Source organism: Cannabis sativa, chromosome 3 (genome assembly GCF_029168945.1).
Source record: "Cannabis sativa cultivar Pink pepper isolate KNU-18-1 chromosome 3, ASM2916894v1, whole genome shotgun sequence".
NCBI lineage: Eukaryota > Viridiplantae > Streptophyta > Magnoliopsida > Rosales > Cannabaceae > Cannabis > Cannabis sativa.
In genome coordinates, this window is record NC_083603.1 from 2180590 (window position 1) to 2198698 (window position 18109).

General features: G+C 31.5%; 3 protein-coding genes across 3 annotated transcripts; 2 read left to right on the forward strand and 1 right to left on the reverse strand.

Annotated features, from left to right (window-relative positions):
* Positions 1 to 6707: 6707 nt before the first annotated feature.
* LOC115709101 (protein TRANSPARENT TESTA 1) lies at positions 6708 to 11051 on the forward strand. Its single transcript, XM_030637136.2, has 2 exons — positions 6708 to 7526; positions 10368 to 11051. The coding sequence occupies exons 1-2, from the start codon at positions 6930 to 6932 to the stop codon at positions 10887 to 10889; spliced, it is 1119 nt and encodes a 372-aa protein (XP_030492996.2). The 5' UTR covers positions 6708 to 6929; the 3' UTR covers positions 10890 to 11051.
* A 2920-nt stretch (positions 11052 to 13971) lies between these two features.
* Positions 13972 to 15023, forward strand: LOC115709080 (uncharacterized). Its single transcript, XM_030637113.2, has 2 exons — positions 13972 to 14244; positions 14688 to 15023. The coding sequence occupies exons 1-2, from the start codon at positions 14031 to 14033 to the stop codon at positions 14915 to 14917; spliced, it is 444 nt and encodes a 147-aa protein (XP_030492973.2). The 5' UTR covers positions 13972 to 14030; the 3' UTR covers positions 14918 to 15023.
* A 657-nt stretch (positions 15024 to 15680) lies between these two features.
* Positions 15681 to 17353, reverse strand: LOC115711322 (thylakoid lumenal 19 kDa protein, chloroplastic). Its single transcript, XM_030639660.2, has 2 exons — positions 16779 to 17353; positions 15681 to 16324 (listed from the first exon to the last, which is right to left on the reverse strand). The coding sequence occupies exons 1-2, from the start codon at positions 17140 to 17142 to the stop codon at positions 15948 to 15950; spliced, it is 741 nt and encodes a 246-aa protein (XP_030495520.2). The 5' UTR covers positions 17143 to 17353; the 3' UTR covers positions 15681 to 15947.
* Positions 17354 to 18109: the final 756 nt, after the last annotated feature.

Below are 18109 nucleotides of genomic sequence, written 5' to 3' on the forward strand. Positions count from 1 at the left end.
ACATTTTGGGAACACGGTAGTGCAATTGAGTGGGAGCGCTAGCATAAACATGGAATCTATAGCTTCTATCTGGCGAATAGTAAGCAAAGGATGATCTCCTTCGAGCTTGACCAAACGAACATAAATGGTGGAGTACTCATTTCACATAAGCTGAAATATCATTTATACGGGGTCAAGTGTTTTAAGGAATAAATACATTGTAGGGTGTAACGGTAATTGAATCCCTTTACAGTGTAGATCATTCATATAGAGGATCATTGATCAAATTAGGATTATAACAATGGATAACTAATGATGTGTCTATATGGTGGAACATATAGAGCATTCTATATACTGAGAGTGCAATTCTAAGTTCTATGCGTGGATTCAACGAAGAATTAATAAGTTAGTGAATTTTAGTGTTAAATTCTTGATCTACTTATTGGAAGCTCGGTTATATAGACCCATGGTCCCCCCACTAGTTGAGATAATATTGCTTGTAAGACTCATGTAATTGGTTTTGATTAATCAATTATAATTCACAAATTAGACTATGTCTATTTGTGAAATTTTCACTAAGTAAGGGCGAAATTGTAAAGAAAAAGTTTATAGGGGCATATTTGTTAATTATGATACTTTGTATGGTTCAATTAATAAATATGATAAATGACAATATTATTTAATAATTATTTATAGTTATTAAATAGTTAGAATTGGCATTTAAATGATTGAATTAGGAAATTGGCATTTTTGAGAAAATCAGATACAAAAGGTGTTAAAATTGCAAAATTGCAAAGCCCAAGGCCCAATCCATTAAGTGTATGGTCGGCCACCTTTGTAGCTTTTTTAAATGATTTTTTTCATTATTTTAATGCCATATAATTCAAATCAAACCCTAGAGGAATGCTATAAATAGATAGTGAAGGCTTCAGGAAAATAACACACTTTTCTGAATCAGAAAAACCTAGCCTCCACTCTCTTCTCTAGCCGCCACTCTCTCTCTCTTTTCTTCCTCAAAATTTCGAACCTCTCTTAGTGATTAGAGTAGTGCCCACACACATCAAGCAATACCTCAATCATAGTGAGGAAGATTGTGAAGAAAGATTATCAGCAAAGGAGATTCAGCATCAAAGATTCAGAGAAAGAGATCCAGGTTCAGATATTGATAATGCTCTGCTACAGAAAGGAATCAAGGGCTAGATATCTGAACGGAAGGAGTCATATTATTCCGCTGCACCCAATGTAAGGTTTCCTAAACTTTATATGTGTTTATTTTATCGTTTTAGAAAGTTCATATTTAGGATGTTAATAAACATACTTGTGAGTAGATCTAAGATCCTGGTAAAATAATTTCCAACACTATTAAGGGTATTCGATTGAGTAGAAGTGGACCGGTTTTATCCCATGTTTTCTTTGCGGATGACCTTATCCTGGTGGGTAGAGCCAATCTGAATGAGGCAAAAGGTCTATGGGATTGTCTCGAAAAGTTCTGCTCTTGGTCTGGACAACAAGTGAATAAGCTTAAAACGTCAATCTTTTTCAGTAAGAATACTCCCAATGGTGTAAGAAGAGGTATTAAGGAGGCCCTGGGGGTTAATTCTCCGGAGGGTGTCATCAAATACTTGGGACTTCCTCTGTTCAGATCAAGACAGAAGGATGCTGACTTCAACTTTATACTGGATAATCTCACTTCTAAATTGCAGGGATGGAAGGCAAAGACGTTATCCAAGGCGGGTCGTGCTACACTCATAAAATCTGTGGGTCTGTCTTTGCCCACCTATACTATGCAAACTACCAAACTCTCTAATCGTCTTGTCAACAGAATAGATGGTTTGGTGAGGGACTTTTGGTGGGGTTTTGAGAAAGGTAATCGTGGTCTTCATCTCAGAGCGTGGGACAAACTTTGCCTTCCTAAATCTCGGGGTGGCTTGGGGTTTCGAAAATCTAAAGAAATGAATCAGGCTTTCCTGGCAAAATGGGGGTGGAAACTCTTAAATGGATGTCAATCTCTTTGTTGTAAGATCTTGGAGGCCAAGTATCTTAAAGGAAAGGATTTTCTTAGTTGTAATTATAAGGATTCTGATTCTTGGTTTTGGAAGAACATTGTGAAAGCCAATGCAACCTTACGGAAAGGAGTTTGCAAGAAGATTGCCAATGGGAGGGATACAAGCATTTGGAGGGATCCTTGGATTCCTCATTTAAAAGGTTTCATTCCGAAACCGATTGGTAATGGCACTCAGGGTCACATCTATGTGGCCGATCTCTTATTAACATGTGGCAGATGGGATGTTAACAAATTAAGAAGCCTTTTTGATCATGATACTGTCTCTGCTATCTTAAAAGGTGGCAATCCTTCTGGGCAAGGTGAGGACAGATGGATTTGGACATTAGAGAGTAATGGGCGATTCTCTTGCAAATCGGCCTATTTAACTCAAGCTTTGGAAAGAGCGCCTCATTGTGAGGTGGCTCCATCTCTGTGGAATAAACTATGGAACAGCAAAATTTTGGAGCGACATAAGATTCTGTGGTGGTGCATCCTGTCCAACGCACTCCCTGTTAGATCTTTAATCGGAAGCAGGTTTCAGATTGAGACTATGACTTGCCCGCTATGTGGTTTAAGGGAGGAATCTATCGAACACTTGTTTCTTACTTGTGATTTGGCGTCACATGTTTGGAGATCCTCGCCTTGGGGTATCTACCCGGTGTGTGATAACGGAATTCGCATGTGGGATTGGGTTAAGTTTATTTGGAGTCTCAAGGACAGGGGTATACGAGCTGAAGAGGTCTTTCTTTATGCTTCAATTGTAGTCGACACCATCTGGAGGACAAGAAACGAGGTGGTTCACAATGACTGTCTGCCTGATGTGAAAAGATGCATTGACTCTGTTTGTTACTCATTTGCAGATATTCATCCTACTATCTTGCCTGATCATGATCAGATTCGGCGAGAGTTTTGGGCTCCTCCGCCTCAGGACTGGATTAAACTTAATTGTGATGTTAGAGTGGGCCTGGAGAGTATGTGTATCGCAGTTGTCGCAAGGAATCACCTGAGTGAGGTGATCCGGGTTCACTCGACTCAGTTAGACTTCTCGGATGCACTGTGTGGAGAGGCTGCGGCCTGTTGTTTAGCCGTCTCGGTGGCTTTAGAAATGGGATCCAAATTTGTAATAGTGGAGAGTGACTCGAGACTAGTCATCAATGCGCTCAATGGGAAGGAGTCTCATTGGGCTCTTGAGAACTATGTCTCCTTTTGCTCTAAGTCTTCTCCCTCGTTTATTAGTTGTAATTTTATTAATGTTAGTAGATCCTGTAATTTTGTTGCCCACAATGTCGCTAAGTGGGCTTTTACCCACCATTTGAACGGTTCTATTTCGGTTCCCTCCTTACCGGAGAACTTATTTTGTAATGACCATGAGGTCTAACTACTTCGTTTTATGATAATACGCTTATTATTCAAAAAAAAAAGTTTCTGTACTATTTATCAGAACCTTTGGTTGAGAAATTTATTAATAAAAGAATGTACTACAGTAATATGTGGTAATATATTTAATTTTTTGTACTATGTTTATGTCCCCTTTTAAATTTTAAGAACTTTTTCCAAATGTATATATATAGTGAGCTGTAAAACGGAAAACCACTTTTACATTTTGTTATATTTTGCATTTATTGGAGAGATCATCATATCAAATAATAATAATAATAATAATGAAAAGTGTATTGATATTAGGTACTAGTAGTACCTAGCAATTTCTCAACATGTTATATTGCGATTGGCTAGCGATACTTCTTAAAAGCACTACAAAAAATCTTACTTTTAGTCACAACAAAACTTGTGACTAAAAGTGAAAAAATTGTGACTAATTATCTATCATGATTCATATATTGTGACTAAAAGGTCTATGGCTAAAAGTATTAGTCACAAAAATTACAATTTGTTGTGACTAAATGTATTTTTAGTCACAATACTAAAACTAAATTAGTGACAACTTATAACTAAATATATTATGTTTTAGTCACAAGTAACATTTTGTTGTGACTAAAAATCACATTTAGTCACAAAAAATTATATTGTGACTAAAAAGTTGTCACTAAAAATAACAGTTTTTAATAATTTTTTTTATTTTTTTATAGTGAAGCTATATATGAAACTATATAAGACCTAATACTTAATTAGACCAATAGCGATGTTGACACATGTGAGAGTGTTAAGCACCATTGGTGCCCTTTAATGTTTTCTCTGATGAAAAGTGTGAAGCTTAGGGCTTCATGATCACTTCACTATTTATAAATATTTAATATATTTATTATTAAATGTACAGCCAACAATTCCTCTCCATATATAAATATATAAGTGGTGTTTGTTAGTATTTTGTTTTTTAATTTTAAAAACAAAATATAAAAGTGTAATATTCTTTAAATTTTATGTTTTGTTTTTATTTAAGTTAGGTTTAGGGTTCGAAGTTTGGGGTTTGAGTTTGGGTCCATGATTCGAGGTCTGAGGTCTGGGGTTCGGGGTTTGGGGTCCAAGGTCTAGGTTCGGGGTTCGGGGTCCGGGGCTGAGGCTAAGGTCTAGGCCCGTGGTTTGAGGCTGGGGCCAAGGTCAGGGACCGAGATCGGGTCCGGGTTCGAGTTCAAGTTTGGGTTTGAGTTTGGGTCTGGTAACGAATTTGGGTAAAGGGTCAAGGGTCAAGGGTTGGGGATATGCAAGGTCGGGGTCAGGTGTCGGGTTCGGGGTCGAGTTTTGGGGTACGGGATCAGGGTCGGAGTCGGGTTCTAAATATTGATGAAAGAAAATAAAAATAAATTATATTTAAAAAAAATGTTTAAAAATTTTTTGAAGGTGACTTTTTTTTATTTTTTTTAAAGTTTGATTCTTATTTTTTAAATTAAAAAGTAAAAATAATTTTATAGAACATATTTTTTAAAAATACAAAATAATACAAAAACTGATTAAAAAAATATTATAGAACGCCCTATGAAAAAAATATATTAAAATATAGGGACATTATTACTTTTCTCCCAACAGTTCCGATTTTATTATTCTATTTTGGGGAAAAATTGTACTTTAATTTTTTGTATAATATGTTATTACAGTCATAACATTAATTTCATTTTGGAAAAATTTAGAATAGTTTATAATAATGTCAAAAATAAAGTTTAAAATAATAAAGTATTGTTTGGTAATACTTTAGTTTTAATTTTTTTAATCGCAAAAATAAAGGTAAAATTTTATTTTTTAAAAATAAAAATATGTTATATAACTATTTTTATTTTTTAATTTTAAAAAACAAAAAATACAAGTGTAGCGTTCAAAAATTTCATTTTTATTTGTTAATTTTATTTAAGTGGTTCTGGGTCCGGGTATGGGGTCGGGGCTGGGGAAAGGGTCTAGGGTCGAGCTTGGTGTTCGGTTCTAAGCCTGGGTTCAAAGCCCAGGTTTGAGTCCAAATCCGGGGTCAGGATCCCGGATTAGGGTTCGGGTTCAGGTCGGGGTCCGAGTCTGGATCTTAAGGTCCAAGTTATGGTCGAGGTCAAAAATAGTGATTAGGAAAAAAAAACTATTTAAAAAAAATTTGAAAGTCTCTTTTTTTTTTTTCAAAAATTTTAAAATTTTAATTCCGATCAGTTAAAACATTGAAAGTGAAAACAAATTTATAGAATATATTTTTTGAAAAATATTTTCACTTTCTAATTAATTAAAAATAAAAAACGAATTAAAAAAAGTATTAGCAAACGCATCTTAAATTATTTCACGCCTTATATATAAAATATACTCACATGTTCGACTGAGTGTTTAATGAATCTTATTTTCAGTACTATAAACTAAAATTTAAAAAACAAGAATGATACTTGCTATAATTATAATATATAGGATAAATATTATTTTAAACTACGTGTTTTATAAAAATTACTGATTAGACAATTTATTTTGTTAAATGATAATTTTGTACTTTGTGTCTTTTAAAATAGCATAAAATAATTCACAGAGCTCATTTTTTTTAAAACTTAATAATAACCTCATATAAAAATGTTAAGGCTAATTAGATTATTTATTTATTTATTGCATATGTACTCATCATGTTAGAAATTGACTTCCTAAAAAATTGAGTTATTATAATTACTCAAAAATATAAAATGTTAGTACGGAAGGAAAAAAAATAATAATACCCCTACTTATTTTATTTTTTAATTTATACTTATATTTAATATTCATTGGAAAAACAAAAAAAAAAAAATACTATACAAATATACAATATTATAGTCATATAGGAAACATACAACACGTATATCCATGCAAATGTTGGATAATAAGGACTATAATCAATCTCTAATCTCTAATAATACTTAACAAATATATATATATGTGCTTAAAACAAGATGAAAATGCATTAATTAATAATCTATGAGTTTCAGTATATATAATATATATAACTAGTCAAAGTAAAAGCTATATACATAAATTCCCACATAAATGCTAGGTATTAGTGGTATCTACACCATTTTATGTATTAATATCGTTATTAGTTTAACTAAGTATCAGATCACATATAATTTATAATATAATAATTTTTAGAAAGTATCGTTAACCAATCGCAAGACGACATATTTTGAGAATGCTAGACACCACTAATACCTAATGCTCTAGAGCCAGGCAGCTGTCATTATCTTTGATTGCTTTGTATGTATATATATATATTTACATATTTGCAGGGTTATATTGGCATATTATATGTGGTATTATTTTCATCCAACTTTTCTTTTTTCTTTTTCACTTTTTTCCCCTTCTTTTAAATTCACTTTTTCCCTTATTTCATCATCAATTTCAAACCCTTCATTTCTCTCTCTCTCTCTATATATATACATATATATAAGTATAGTACTATATATATATATATTATTCAATCAAAAGCTATAGAGAGAGTCCCTTTGATTTCTTTGTGTGTGTGGCCATGACAAACCCTCATCACTTCTCCAAAAATACTTTATTCAATAATGAAAGAGGATGGATTAACTTCATTCCCATCCATAACCCTAACCCTAACCCTAATAATAATAATAATAATAATAATAATCATTACTACTATTACTCATCTTCATCATCATCAACAACACCATCTTCTTCTTCTTCTTCTTCATCTTCTTTTTCTTCTTCATCAAAATCTCCTCCTTTAAGAGAAGCACTTCCTTTAATAGACAAATTAAGTCCACAAAGCTTATTATTACCAACCAATAATCATAATCATAATAGTGATGATTATGATGATGAGGATGATGATGATGATGATGATGAAGATATTGAAGATTGTGAGAAAGATAATACTAGTGTAACTGTGGCTTTACACATGGGATTAATCCCAAGCCCTAATAATAATGATAATAATATTTCTAGGGTTTTGGATAATGAAAAGGAAGATTTAGAAGGAAGTGAGGAACAGGGTAGAGGTGAGGAGTACTGGATTCCTACCCCATCTCAAATTCTTGTTGGCCCAACTCAGTTTCATTGCCCTCTTTGCTCTAAATCCTTTAACAGATACAACAATCTACAGGTAATTAATTATATAAATATATATTAAATATTTGATTAATTAATTTAGAATTTTTATTTATTAATTGATGATTAGATCTATAGTATGTAAAGTATAATCCTTTGTTAATAATAATATATAATAAATATTAATTAATTTTGAACCCTTTTCCCTTATTATTATTATTATAGTATTATATATATGATTATTTTTTTTATTTATTTATATATTTAACTAATTTCTGTTGAGAGAGAGAACATGTTCTTTTCTATGAGGGACTTTGTTAAATTTTTGTTAATATTATTTATATACTTTGATTAATTCATTTTCTTATATATATATATATATAGAGAGAGAGATTCACTGTAATTATATAATACAATCAAATTGAGCATAGCATATATTATTGATTATTTAAACTAATATATATTATATAGGACAGTAGTTTGACCCAGGGTATCATCATATATATATATATATGTATGTATACATACATATATATAAATATGTATATATATGAATTATGAGGTCTCAGAAAATTCTACCTGAACAGTAATAATATATATGTAATAAACAGTAGACTGACTCTCTTCACAGTCAGTCTTTGAAGACCAACCAAACCAACCACCAATAGTCCACACATAATACATATACAATACTAATATATATATATATATATATAATCATACAAAGGACACACAAACAGTAGATATATATATATGCATATTAATTTTCCTTAGTACAAGTTTCCTTAAATATTATTTATTATTGACCTTCATATTATTGTTGATTTAATTTCATAATAAATTAGAGGCACACTACTTAAAAGTGATTGTTTGTAGTTGTGCTCATAATTGTTTTTTTGAATAGAATAGGGAATTGATTAAGTTAAATGTTTAGATGAATATCTAACATTACATTAATTTCATCAAAAGAAAAAAGGAAGAAGACAAAAACAATTCAGAGGTTAGAGTTAGATATTCCCACATTTTAATAATCCTCTGATCAATTGCATATGCAAAGCTACAAATTTAAGAGAAGAAGAAAAACCAGGCCCCTTCCCACTACATCATCACTACATTATATATATATATATATATAAACTTGTCTTGTCCATATCTCTATCCATATTATATGATGCATGAATCATAATATATATACTATGAACATATATATATATATATGTATGGTGTGTGTATATCTCTCTATATACGTACATTGATTAATCATAACTCACACATATATATGATTATAATTAGGGGTGGGCATCATCCAATCCAATCCAATTGAACCGAACCGAACCAATCCAATCCAATTACAAAAAGTTGGATATCCAATTACAATTGGATTGGATTGGATGTTAAAAGTTGGATTCTAATTGGATTGGATCGGTTATTGGATGTCAATCTCAAAATCCAATTAAAAACCGATCCAATCCAATTACATTTATATATATTAAAAAATTATTTATATAATAAAAAATATTAAAAATATTTATTATATTTTTATTTGATTTTCTTGTATGTTGAATTTGTAACATTTGATTGTTTAGTGTATTTATTTTCATGATGTTTTGTTCTATTTTATTACTTAGACATATTATTGTTTTAATTATTTAAAACTTTTAGCTACAATACACTTGTAAGAATAGTATATTTATGAAGTATTAAACTGAAATAAAAAGTGATACTCAGTTTTTTACTTATTTTTCTTTATATTTTTAAGCTAATATTGAAATTTAGGTGTGTAATTGGATATCCAATTAAAAAATCGATCCAATCCAATTAGTAATTGGATTGGATTGGATTGGATTTTGAGGTCTAATTGGATTGGATCGGATGATGATTTCTCAAATCCAATTACTAATTGGATTGGATCGGATGAGGAAAAAAAGGTTGGATTGGATCGGATGCCCACCCCTAATTATAATTAATTAATTTGAGCTATATCTTATATATATTATACGTTTTCTTTAGATTAAATACCACTACTACAAGAAAAGTTATTTTTACTAGTACAGTTTGTTACTGCGCTGATAACTTTTACCAGCACATTTCGCAAACTGGGCTGGCCATGAGGTCAAAGTTTTACCAGTGTATATTTGCAATGGCTAAAATCTAACTTTTACCAGCGCATTTACGTGCCATGAGAAAAGTCATTTTTGCCAGCGCTTTTTATTTTATGCTGGCAAAAGTTCTAATACCAACATTGATTTACCAACCCCCTTTTACTAACACATCACAAATAATTTCTATTTTACCAGTACAATACCAACTTTTATCAACACAAAAATGTGCTGGCAAAAGTGACATTTCACAAACAAAACAAGTAAATACACATATATAGAGATAATATTCATTAGAGCATTATTATTGGGTTTTTAGTAATTAGTAGTAGTATTTAGTTTATAGGCCGTGCTTTATAATTGGTTAATAATATTTTTTAAAAGTTATTTACTTAAATTATATGAGACTCAATGCTTAATTACACCAATAATATGACACCAAATAAAATATTACACACCAATAATATCTTTTAGTGTGTTTACATATCAATATAATATTAGTACACTGTGATGTACATAGAGATAATTTTTAATATCTCTAACTCATTAGTTATTAATTTACTCTCATCAATAATATGGTTAATCTAAACTTAATTAATTAGGTGGTGGTAGACATGAAACCATACATTGTGCCAAAGAAAGAAATGCATTAGAGTATTAATTTACATTAAATATTTCTATTAATATTTTTGTACTGACTGATTATTTGAGTAACCCCTCTTTATTTCGCGATCATAAATAGTACTTAGTTAAATTAATACATATTTTTTTAATTATTTTTTTACTTTTATATATAGATGCATATGTGGGGACATGGATCTCAATACCGAAAAGGAGCGGAATCGTTGAAGGGAAGCAACAAGCAAGGAGGAGGAATGACGAGAGTGGCGTGCTATTGTTGTTGGAGCGGGTGCAAGCACAACATCTCGCACCCCCGAGCAAGGCCTCTCAAGGACTTTAGAACTCTTCAAACTCACTACAAGCGCAAGCATGGCGCCAAGCCTTTCGCTTGTACAAAATGTTCTAAGCCATTTGCTGTGAAAGGTGATTGGAGGACTCATGAGAAGAATTGTGGTAAGATTTGGTATTGTCTTTGTGGCTCTGATTTTAAGCACAAGAGGTCTCTAAAAGACCATGTCAAGGCCTTTGGCCAAGGCCATGCTCCTCTACTTGATTATAATAATAATAATCATAATAATAATAATGGTAATGTTAATATTGATGATGATCATGATCATGAAGATGAGCCTAGTGCTTATTCTGAATTAATAGATGATCAACAACAATATCCTGATGATCATCATCATCAATACTATTAATATTAATAATTATATATTGTTATTAATTTTATGTGTATGTAATGTGAAAATTTGTATTAATTAATTCATGTAACTTTTTAGAAGAAGACTATATATGATATCATCATGATGATCTATATCATGTTAATTAAGCTAATATATATAGTTTGTAATTGCTTCTTATTTTTTGCTTTTTAATTAGCTCTATCTTTGTGCTTTATTTTGTAATTCATGTAATTTTATGTAAGATATTTCATGAGTAATTATTAATATTTTTATATATGTATGAGTAAATAATTATTCTCTCTCTTTCTTAATTTTAATTATACATGAGTGGTGTGGGATAGTACACTAGAGGGTGTGGGAAAATTACAAATGTGTAAAACCAAATTAACTATAATTAAATCACGAAATAATTAAGAATGACAAGATTAACAAAAGAGATGAACCAAGAATCGGAGATAAAAGTTGATAGAACATAGTAATTAAAACCAGAAACAAATAAAGCGTTAAAACAATAAAATAAACACCAAGATATATACCAGTTCAAGTCTTATAGATCGATGTAAATAATGACTCTACTCAATTCTGGAATACCGTCGAATAGTCTTTATTGATTGAGCAAGATCGCAGGTACAATACAGTCGAGAGGATTCTTTTATTTGGATTCTCTCAAAGTGTTTATCTCCCACACTCCTACTTAAGAATCTTTTTCATTTACAGAAGATTCTTCATACAAATCCCAAAACTCAATCTCTCTCTTTTATCTGTATCTCTCTCTCTACCTCTCAATCCCTCTCCACATTCTCAATCTTCAACCTCGAAGTCACTCCTTCCAAAAATCACGCCTTTGCAAATGATGAGAATGGTAGTATTTATAGATATGGGATATGGATCCCCAAAGTCGGTGGCTACAACAACTAAGTTGTTAAGTCAGTTACAACGTACTTAATGGACTTAACAAACTTCTTGTAACAATATCTCCACGTCAGCTCAAGAAAAAGCTCTTTCGGATGAGAGGCACGCTTCCTGGATAAAAGACCAAAGCGTACACTGAAGGAACTTCCCATGTACGAATAAGACAGTTGGAGTCGACTATCTAGAACTTCCCTCCAAGAAAGAACAACTAGCCATCCAGAACACCTTTCTAGAGACAGATTAGCTTTCCTGGAGATTTCTTCCGAATGAACAAGTTAGACTTCTGGGAATGCTCTTCTGAATGGACAAGTTAGACTTCCGGGAGAGCTCTTCCGGATGACATCTAACTTTCCATAAGAACATCTTTTGAAGATCTTTTCATTTAATGAAACTATACCACTGAAGGATAATAACATGTAGGACGTTATAATATAATAAAACTATCTCCACTTATATAATATTATTAGATTAAAGTATTCACTAATTATTTTTTTATTCTAATAAAACTAAAATAAATACACAATAACTTAATTATTATAGACTCATTCTAAACTCTCCTGGAGAAAATAATAGAACTGCTATTTTTGGTAAAAGTTTTATTATACTTTTATGTTTGAAGTTTTTTTTTTTTTTACATTTTTACAGTATTCTATAAAAATACAAGAAAACAACTACAAAATCACATGAAAGCAACAGGAAAACAACAACAAAAAAATATTAAAATACTATACAAATAATAAAAAATCAACAACAAAATAACAAGAATACAATATTAAAATATATCAAAAGACCATATTGTATGTAAATAAATTAAATCTTAAAAACTGTAAATTATTTAAAATTTTATACAACTGTATTTTTGTAATTTTTATGTTATTTTTTTTAAATGATCCCTTTATTATATGAAGAAGCTGTAATTAAGTTAATTAATATTGTTTTTTATACTTGTATGCAATAACAAGAAGATTGATGATCATGTAAAAATTTATGCTGCATGAATATATATATGTACAAATATATATTGCATGCATATATAACTATTTAGTTCTAAATATAACTACAAATCGATGACAATTTTTGCCCTATTTATGGGGTGACGAGAAATCTACAGAACACATCTTTCTCCATTGTTCGTTGGCATTCTATCTCTGGAGATCTTTCTCGTGGGGTATATATTCAATTTCTGACAATGGCATTCGTATGCGGGATCGGAGATCTGGGATTTGAGTAAAAAAGGAATTAATGCGGAGGAGGTTTTCTTGTGTGCCTCTATTATCATGGACACCATTTGGAGAGCTTAAAATGATGAGGTACACAATAATAATTTGGGTAGCATAAAGTATTATATATTAATGACTTCATTTCTTATTGTTATGTAGAATACTGTGCTTCCCTCTTCTCTTACTCTTCTCCTGACTTGGTGGAGAAATGGTCCCCTCCCCCTCTCGACTGGATCAAATTGAGTTGTGATGTTCGTGTGGGGATGGAAGATGTGTTTAGCAATTGGTTGCTCGTAACCACCTTGGGGATCAAGTGGTCTAGGTGATGACTACGAGTTTATGTTTCACTGAGTCCCTTTGTGGCGAGGCCACAACTTGTTGTTTGGCTCTGGATAAGGCGGTGGAGCGTGGCCACAATTTTGTAATTGTGGAAAGCGACTCTAGTAGTTATCAACACTCTTAATGGTATTTGTGCTAGATGTGAGATTGATAACTATACTATGTATTGTAAAAGACTTTTCTCTTCTTTTGTTGATTATATTTTTTCTATAATTGTAAGAACTTGTAATTTTTTAGCCCATAATGTGGTACAGTAGACATTTATCCACAAGAAGATTGGAAAAAATTAAACTCTATACCCTTTTTTTTTTATATTGTCCTCTTTTATTTTTATCTTCTTTTTTAAAGTCTATCATTTTTATCTCTTTTTTTTTTTTTTTAAACATTTTACCAATTTTGTACTTCAATACACTTTCCATGTGACTCCCTTATGTCAGGGTATTTTGGATACAATATATATAAAAAGAAGTATCTTTCAATTAAATATAAATTAGAGATAGATTTGATTAATTGATATATAAAAAAGGTATTTTTCAATATAATAAGGGTGGTCTATGTGTACATTTTTGGGATCCATAGAGGCAATTGGGCTGGATCAGTCAATCAATTCTCTCATGGTGTCAAATTGTCCATATATACATATACACTCTCTTTCTCTACCACAAGCTAGGTCCAGCAGTCTAGTATGGCCATGGCATACCATCTTTGCCAAACCATGCTCTGCTGCAAGCCATACAAGACTGTTATAATTAGGAGCTTAAAAATCAAGTCTTGCTATGAAAATCATAATGAAAGCAAACTAATAATCCAAACAAAGAAAAGATGCCTGAGATGCAATACTCTTTACTCAGACCAAGACAATTCACCCACTGCTTGCTCCTTCCATGGCCACACAACTGGTACATAATAATTTCCTTCCTCTTATCCATTCCCAACCACATATATATACACACATATCAACTTTTGGGTTTTGTTTTTGTGTTCTTCAAATTAAGAAAAGAAGACATTTTTAAGCTATTGCAAGTTTTTCTTATATGGGTTCTTTCTTTAATGTTTAGATTTGTAAGCAAAAAGGGTTTTTCTTATATGGGTCTTCTACATAACCAAAAGGGTTTTTAGCTCAAAGAAAAAGAAGACATTTTTCTTTCTCAAATTTAAATGTTTAAATTTGTTGATGAAGCTAACAAAAAAAGTTTATCTTTTTAAGTATTCAAAGTTGGAAAGATTCTTTTGCTTTGTGCTATAGCATCTATTCTACATAAACAAGAAAAAGAAGACTTTTTTAAGGTATTTAAAGTTTTTTCTTAATTGGGCTCTTTCTAAAGTATTTAATGTATAATAGGAGAAAGAGGGTTATTGGCATTGGCTCCACCACACCAAGGGATAGATGGTGAGTGGAGTGATCGGTCTGGTGTAATAGTTTACAGATGGAATGAGAGGAATAACAGACCAAACACTGGAAGTGGCAATTGGAAGAAGAGATGGAGCTGTTGTTCTGAGTATGGTGAAGATGCACCACCTTGTAGAACAGGTTGTCATGTTTCCTATGATGATGGCTACACTTTGTATTAATACGTAATCATATGAATGAGAACATAAAGATTTGTATTTGATCAAAGTTTCTGTTGTAGCAAAGAAAAATGCTAAATTATAGAATATGATCTTTGTCATGTGATTATTACTTTCCACAGCCATAAGAGGCACTAGAGAGCTTAATCCTACAAAATCTAAGAACAAAAAAAAAAGTTAGATTGCAGGGTCGGTCCTGAGAATATATAAACTAAGACGAATTATATTTCGGAGTCCTCAAAAATATATATAAAAATATATTGAAAAAAAGTGTCGTGAAATTCGAGATCATAACATTGTATAATATGTTATACACTCCAACCGACTAAACTATAAATATTTTTTGTTTACAATATAATTTAGTGAAACTTTTTATTTTTTATTTTGGGCCCTCGAAAAGTGTGGTCCCTAAACACGGGCCTAACCCGCCTGGTCCTGCTCCCACGTGATTTCCTAAGTTAGAGGTCATGAGTTTGAATCTGAGTGATTTAAATGTGAGCACAATATCCATCAGCTTAGTCACCCTAGACATCCATCTCGGGAGCATTTTATGTACCTAGTGCTCGATTGAGCCTCAAGTGACGCACCCCATCAAAAGTGGGGGTGATCGACCTAGTCTCAAAGGATCTTGGCGAACATTTGTAGGCAGGATTGAAACTCTTATGGTTATGCCGGAGAGAGAGAGAGGAGCCACACCTTATAGCCTCATCCCCATTTTACCATAAAAAAAAATTACAAACATGTCTATCTCAATACACTTGATAACTTTGGCAAGAACAATGAAACTCAATGTCACAATTCACAAACATGTCTATCCCAATACACTTCATTCCTACATTTACATGTATAACAATAATTTTACTTCTGACATATTTCATGACCTCTCAACAATGACAAATATTATGTTGTTCTCACAACCTCATATCAGCAACAAGTAAAAGAGACCAAGTACAAGAATGAGACCTTGAATGATGCCCTCAAAGACAAAAATTTCCCCCCAAAAAAAGAAGAAGAAAAGATTTACCAATCAAACTCAAGAAGAGTTAACAGTTTTAAAAGACTCATGAACATGTTTCAACATGTCACTATCTTTATTCCACTCTGCAGTTGGAGCATTAACAAAATGAGCATAAAGCTTGTTATTAGCACAAGTAACTGAGATTAAGCTATGTGCAGCAACACCATCGATCTCATAATTGTAATAAAGCTGACCCTTTTCATCTTTCTTCTCCTCAGATGAAACCTTATCTGCACTGGCTATTAAGTCCTGCAAATCCACATCAGACAATGCCAAATTGTTCAAGACCACATCTTTTGGTGCTAATTGCCTAAACCCAGATAGGAATGTCAAGTACTCTTTCTCTGATCTCTTCTTTGGGTTATAAAACTCACTGTCTGTCCCATTTGTACCTATATAATAAAACACAATAATATTAAGGTCAACTCCAATAGACTTTCAAAATGTCAAATTTGAAAAAGTTTAGCTCTAAATTTAATTAGTTTGATAGTAAGATCAAATACAGCATCCTACTTAATATTAGTAAATAATACAATTATAATTTAATAAATAATTTAACAGTACATGATTAAATTCGTGGAGTGGAGTTAATTCCCCTTGTGTTAATCAAGCCTCGAAGCTTGATCACCGATATTATAACTTAGTAGTTTCACACTTCTCCTCGGTCCAAGTTTGAATTCCTCCAAACTACTATTATGGTTGGAATTTTGAAAAATTTAGTGCTAAAATTTCACTCATTCTTTTGTTAATTTAACACTAAATTTAGACATTTAACATTTCCCTAAGTACAAATCCCAATGCCATAAATAAATAAAAAAACCATTTTTAACATAACATGATTATTACCCTTTTCGACTTTTGATACTAATCGCTCTTTCCATCCCTGAGGCACATCATAGACATACTCAGCCGAGTCTTGCTTGTTGGAATTTCCACCGTAGCCGCCGTAGTTGGCGGCGCTGGCTGCCGTGCCGTAGTATATTTGAAAAGAAGGGTCAGCTAGTGAAGGGAGTGGGGCAGAGGAAATGAGAACCGCGGCGGCGGCGGTTGCGGCTAAAGTGGAAGCTAAGGTGGTGATTGGGGACTTGGTGGAGGAGAATGGGAGGTGGGTTTTGGCTGCCGGTGGAGTTTGAGGTGGTCTTGCGGTGGTTGGAGTGGTGGTGGTGGTGGTGTTAGAGAAAAGGGCTGAGGGAGAGAATAGAGTGGCCATGTTAATGGGTCATAAAAATTTGATCTTTTTGCTAATTTTTGGGATTATTTGGATTGGATTTTGAAGGCTTTGGTAATGGTTGGTTGTGATTTTGTTGTGAATGGAGTTTTGGGATTTTGCTCTTATCCAATTTTTGTGGCTCTCAAAGGTTGTCTTTTTTTTTTTTTTTTGAATAAATGTATTTATGTGTGTGTGTGATAAAGAGATTGACCACATATTAAAACATTTACTTTGTATCAATACTAATACAAATTAAAAAAATTGATTTAATGATTCTCGTATGTTTATTTAATTAAAAAAATAATTTACGACATAGATACTTAAATTTAACTTATAATTGTAAATAAATATCTAAGTTTAATTTTTAGCATTAATAATATTTAAATTATAATTCTGAAATTTTTACAAGTAATTGACTATTAAATGTTAAGTAAATTGTCACGTGAAAATTATCAAAGTTAGTAAATTTTTATTTTTTTAAAAAAAAAAAAATTAGTTTAAACATACCAATAAAAAATAACATGTGGATAATGACTTAACATTTAATAGTTAAGTAAGAGTTCTAAAAATATAACTTAAGTATTATTATCGCAAAATTAAACTTAAAAATTTATTTACAATCGAAAATTAAATTTATATTTTTATGTTAGCCTCGAGCAACCTACTCTAGCACCTCCTTCTCCAGATTACTCTAATTAAAAAAGAAAAGAAATTATTTTGTTTTTGTCTTACTATTTTATGATATATGTCACTCTTGTTGTGAAAAGTGAAAACTTTGTAGTAGATGAAGTAGATACAAACTTTTACATACAAACTATTACTAAGTTAGCTTAAAATTAATCCCACCTAATTTTGATCCTAAAGTTAAGATATAACCTTTTTATATATAAATATATGGTTAAGTATTTTTTTGGTAAACTTTTTGTCTAATTCGACTTTTTTAACTTTTTTTGTTTATCGTGTATGT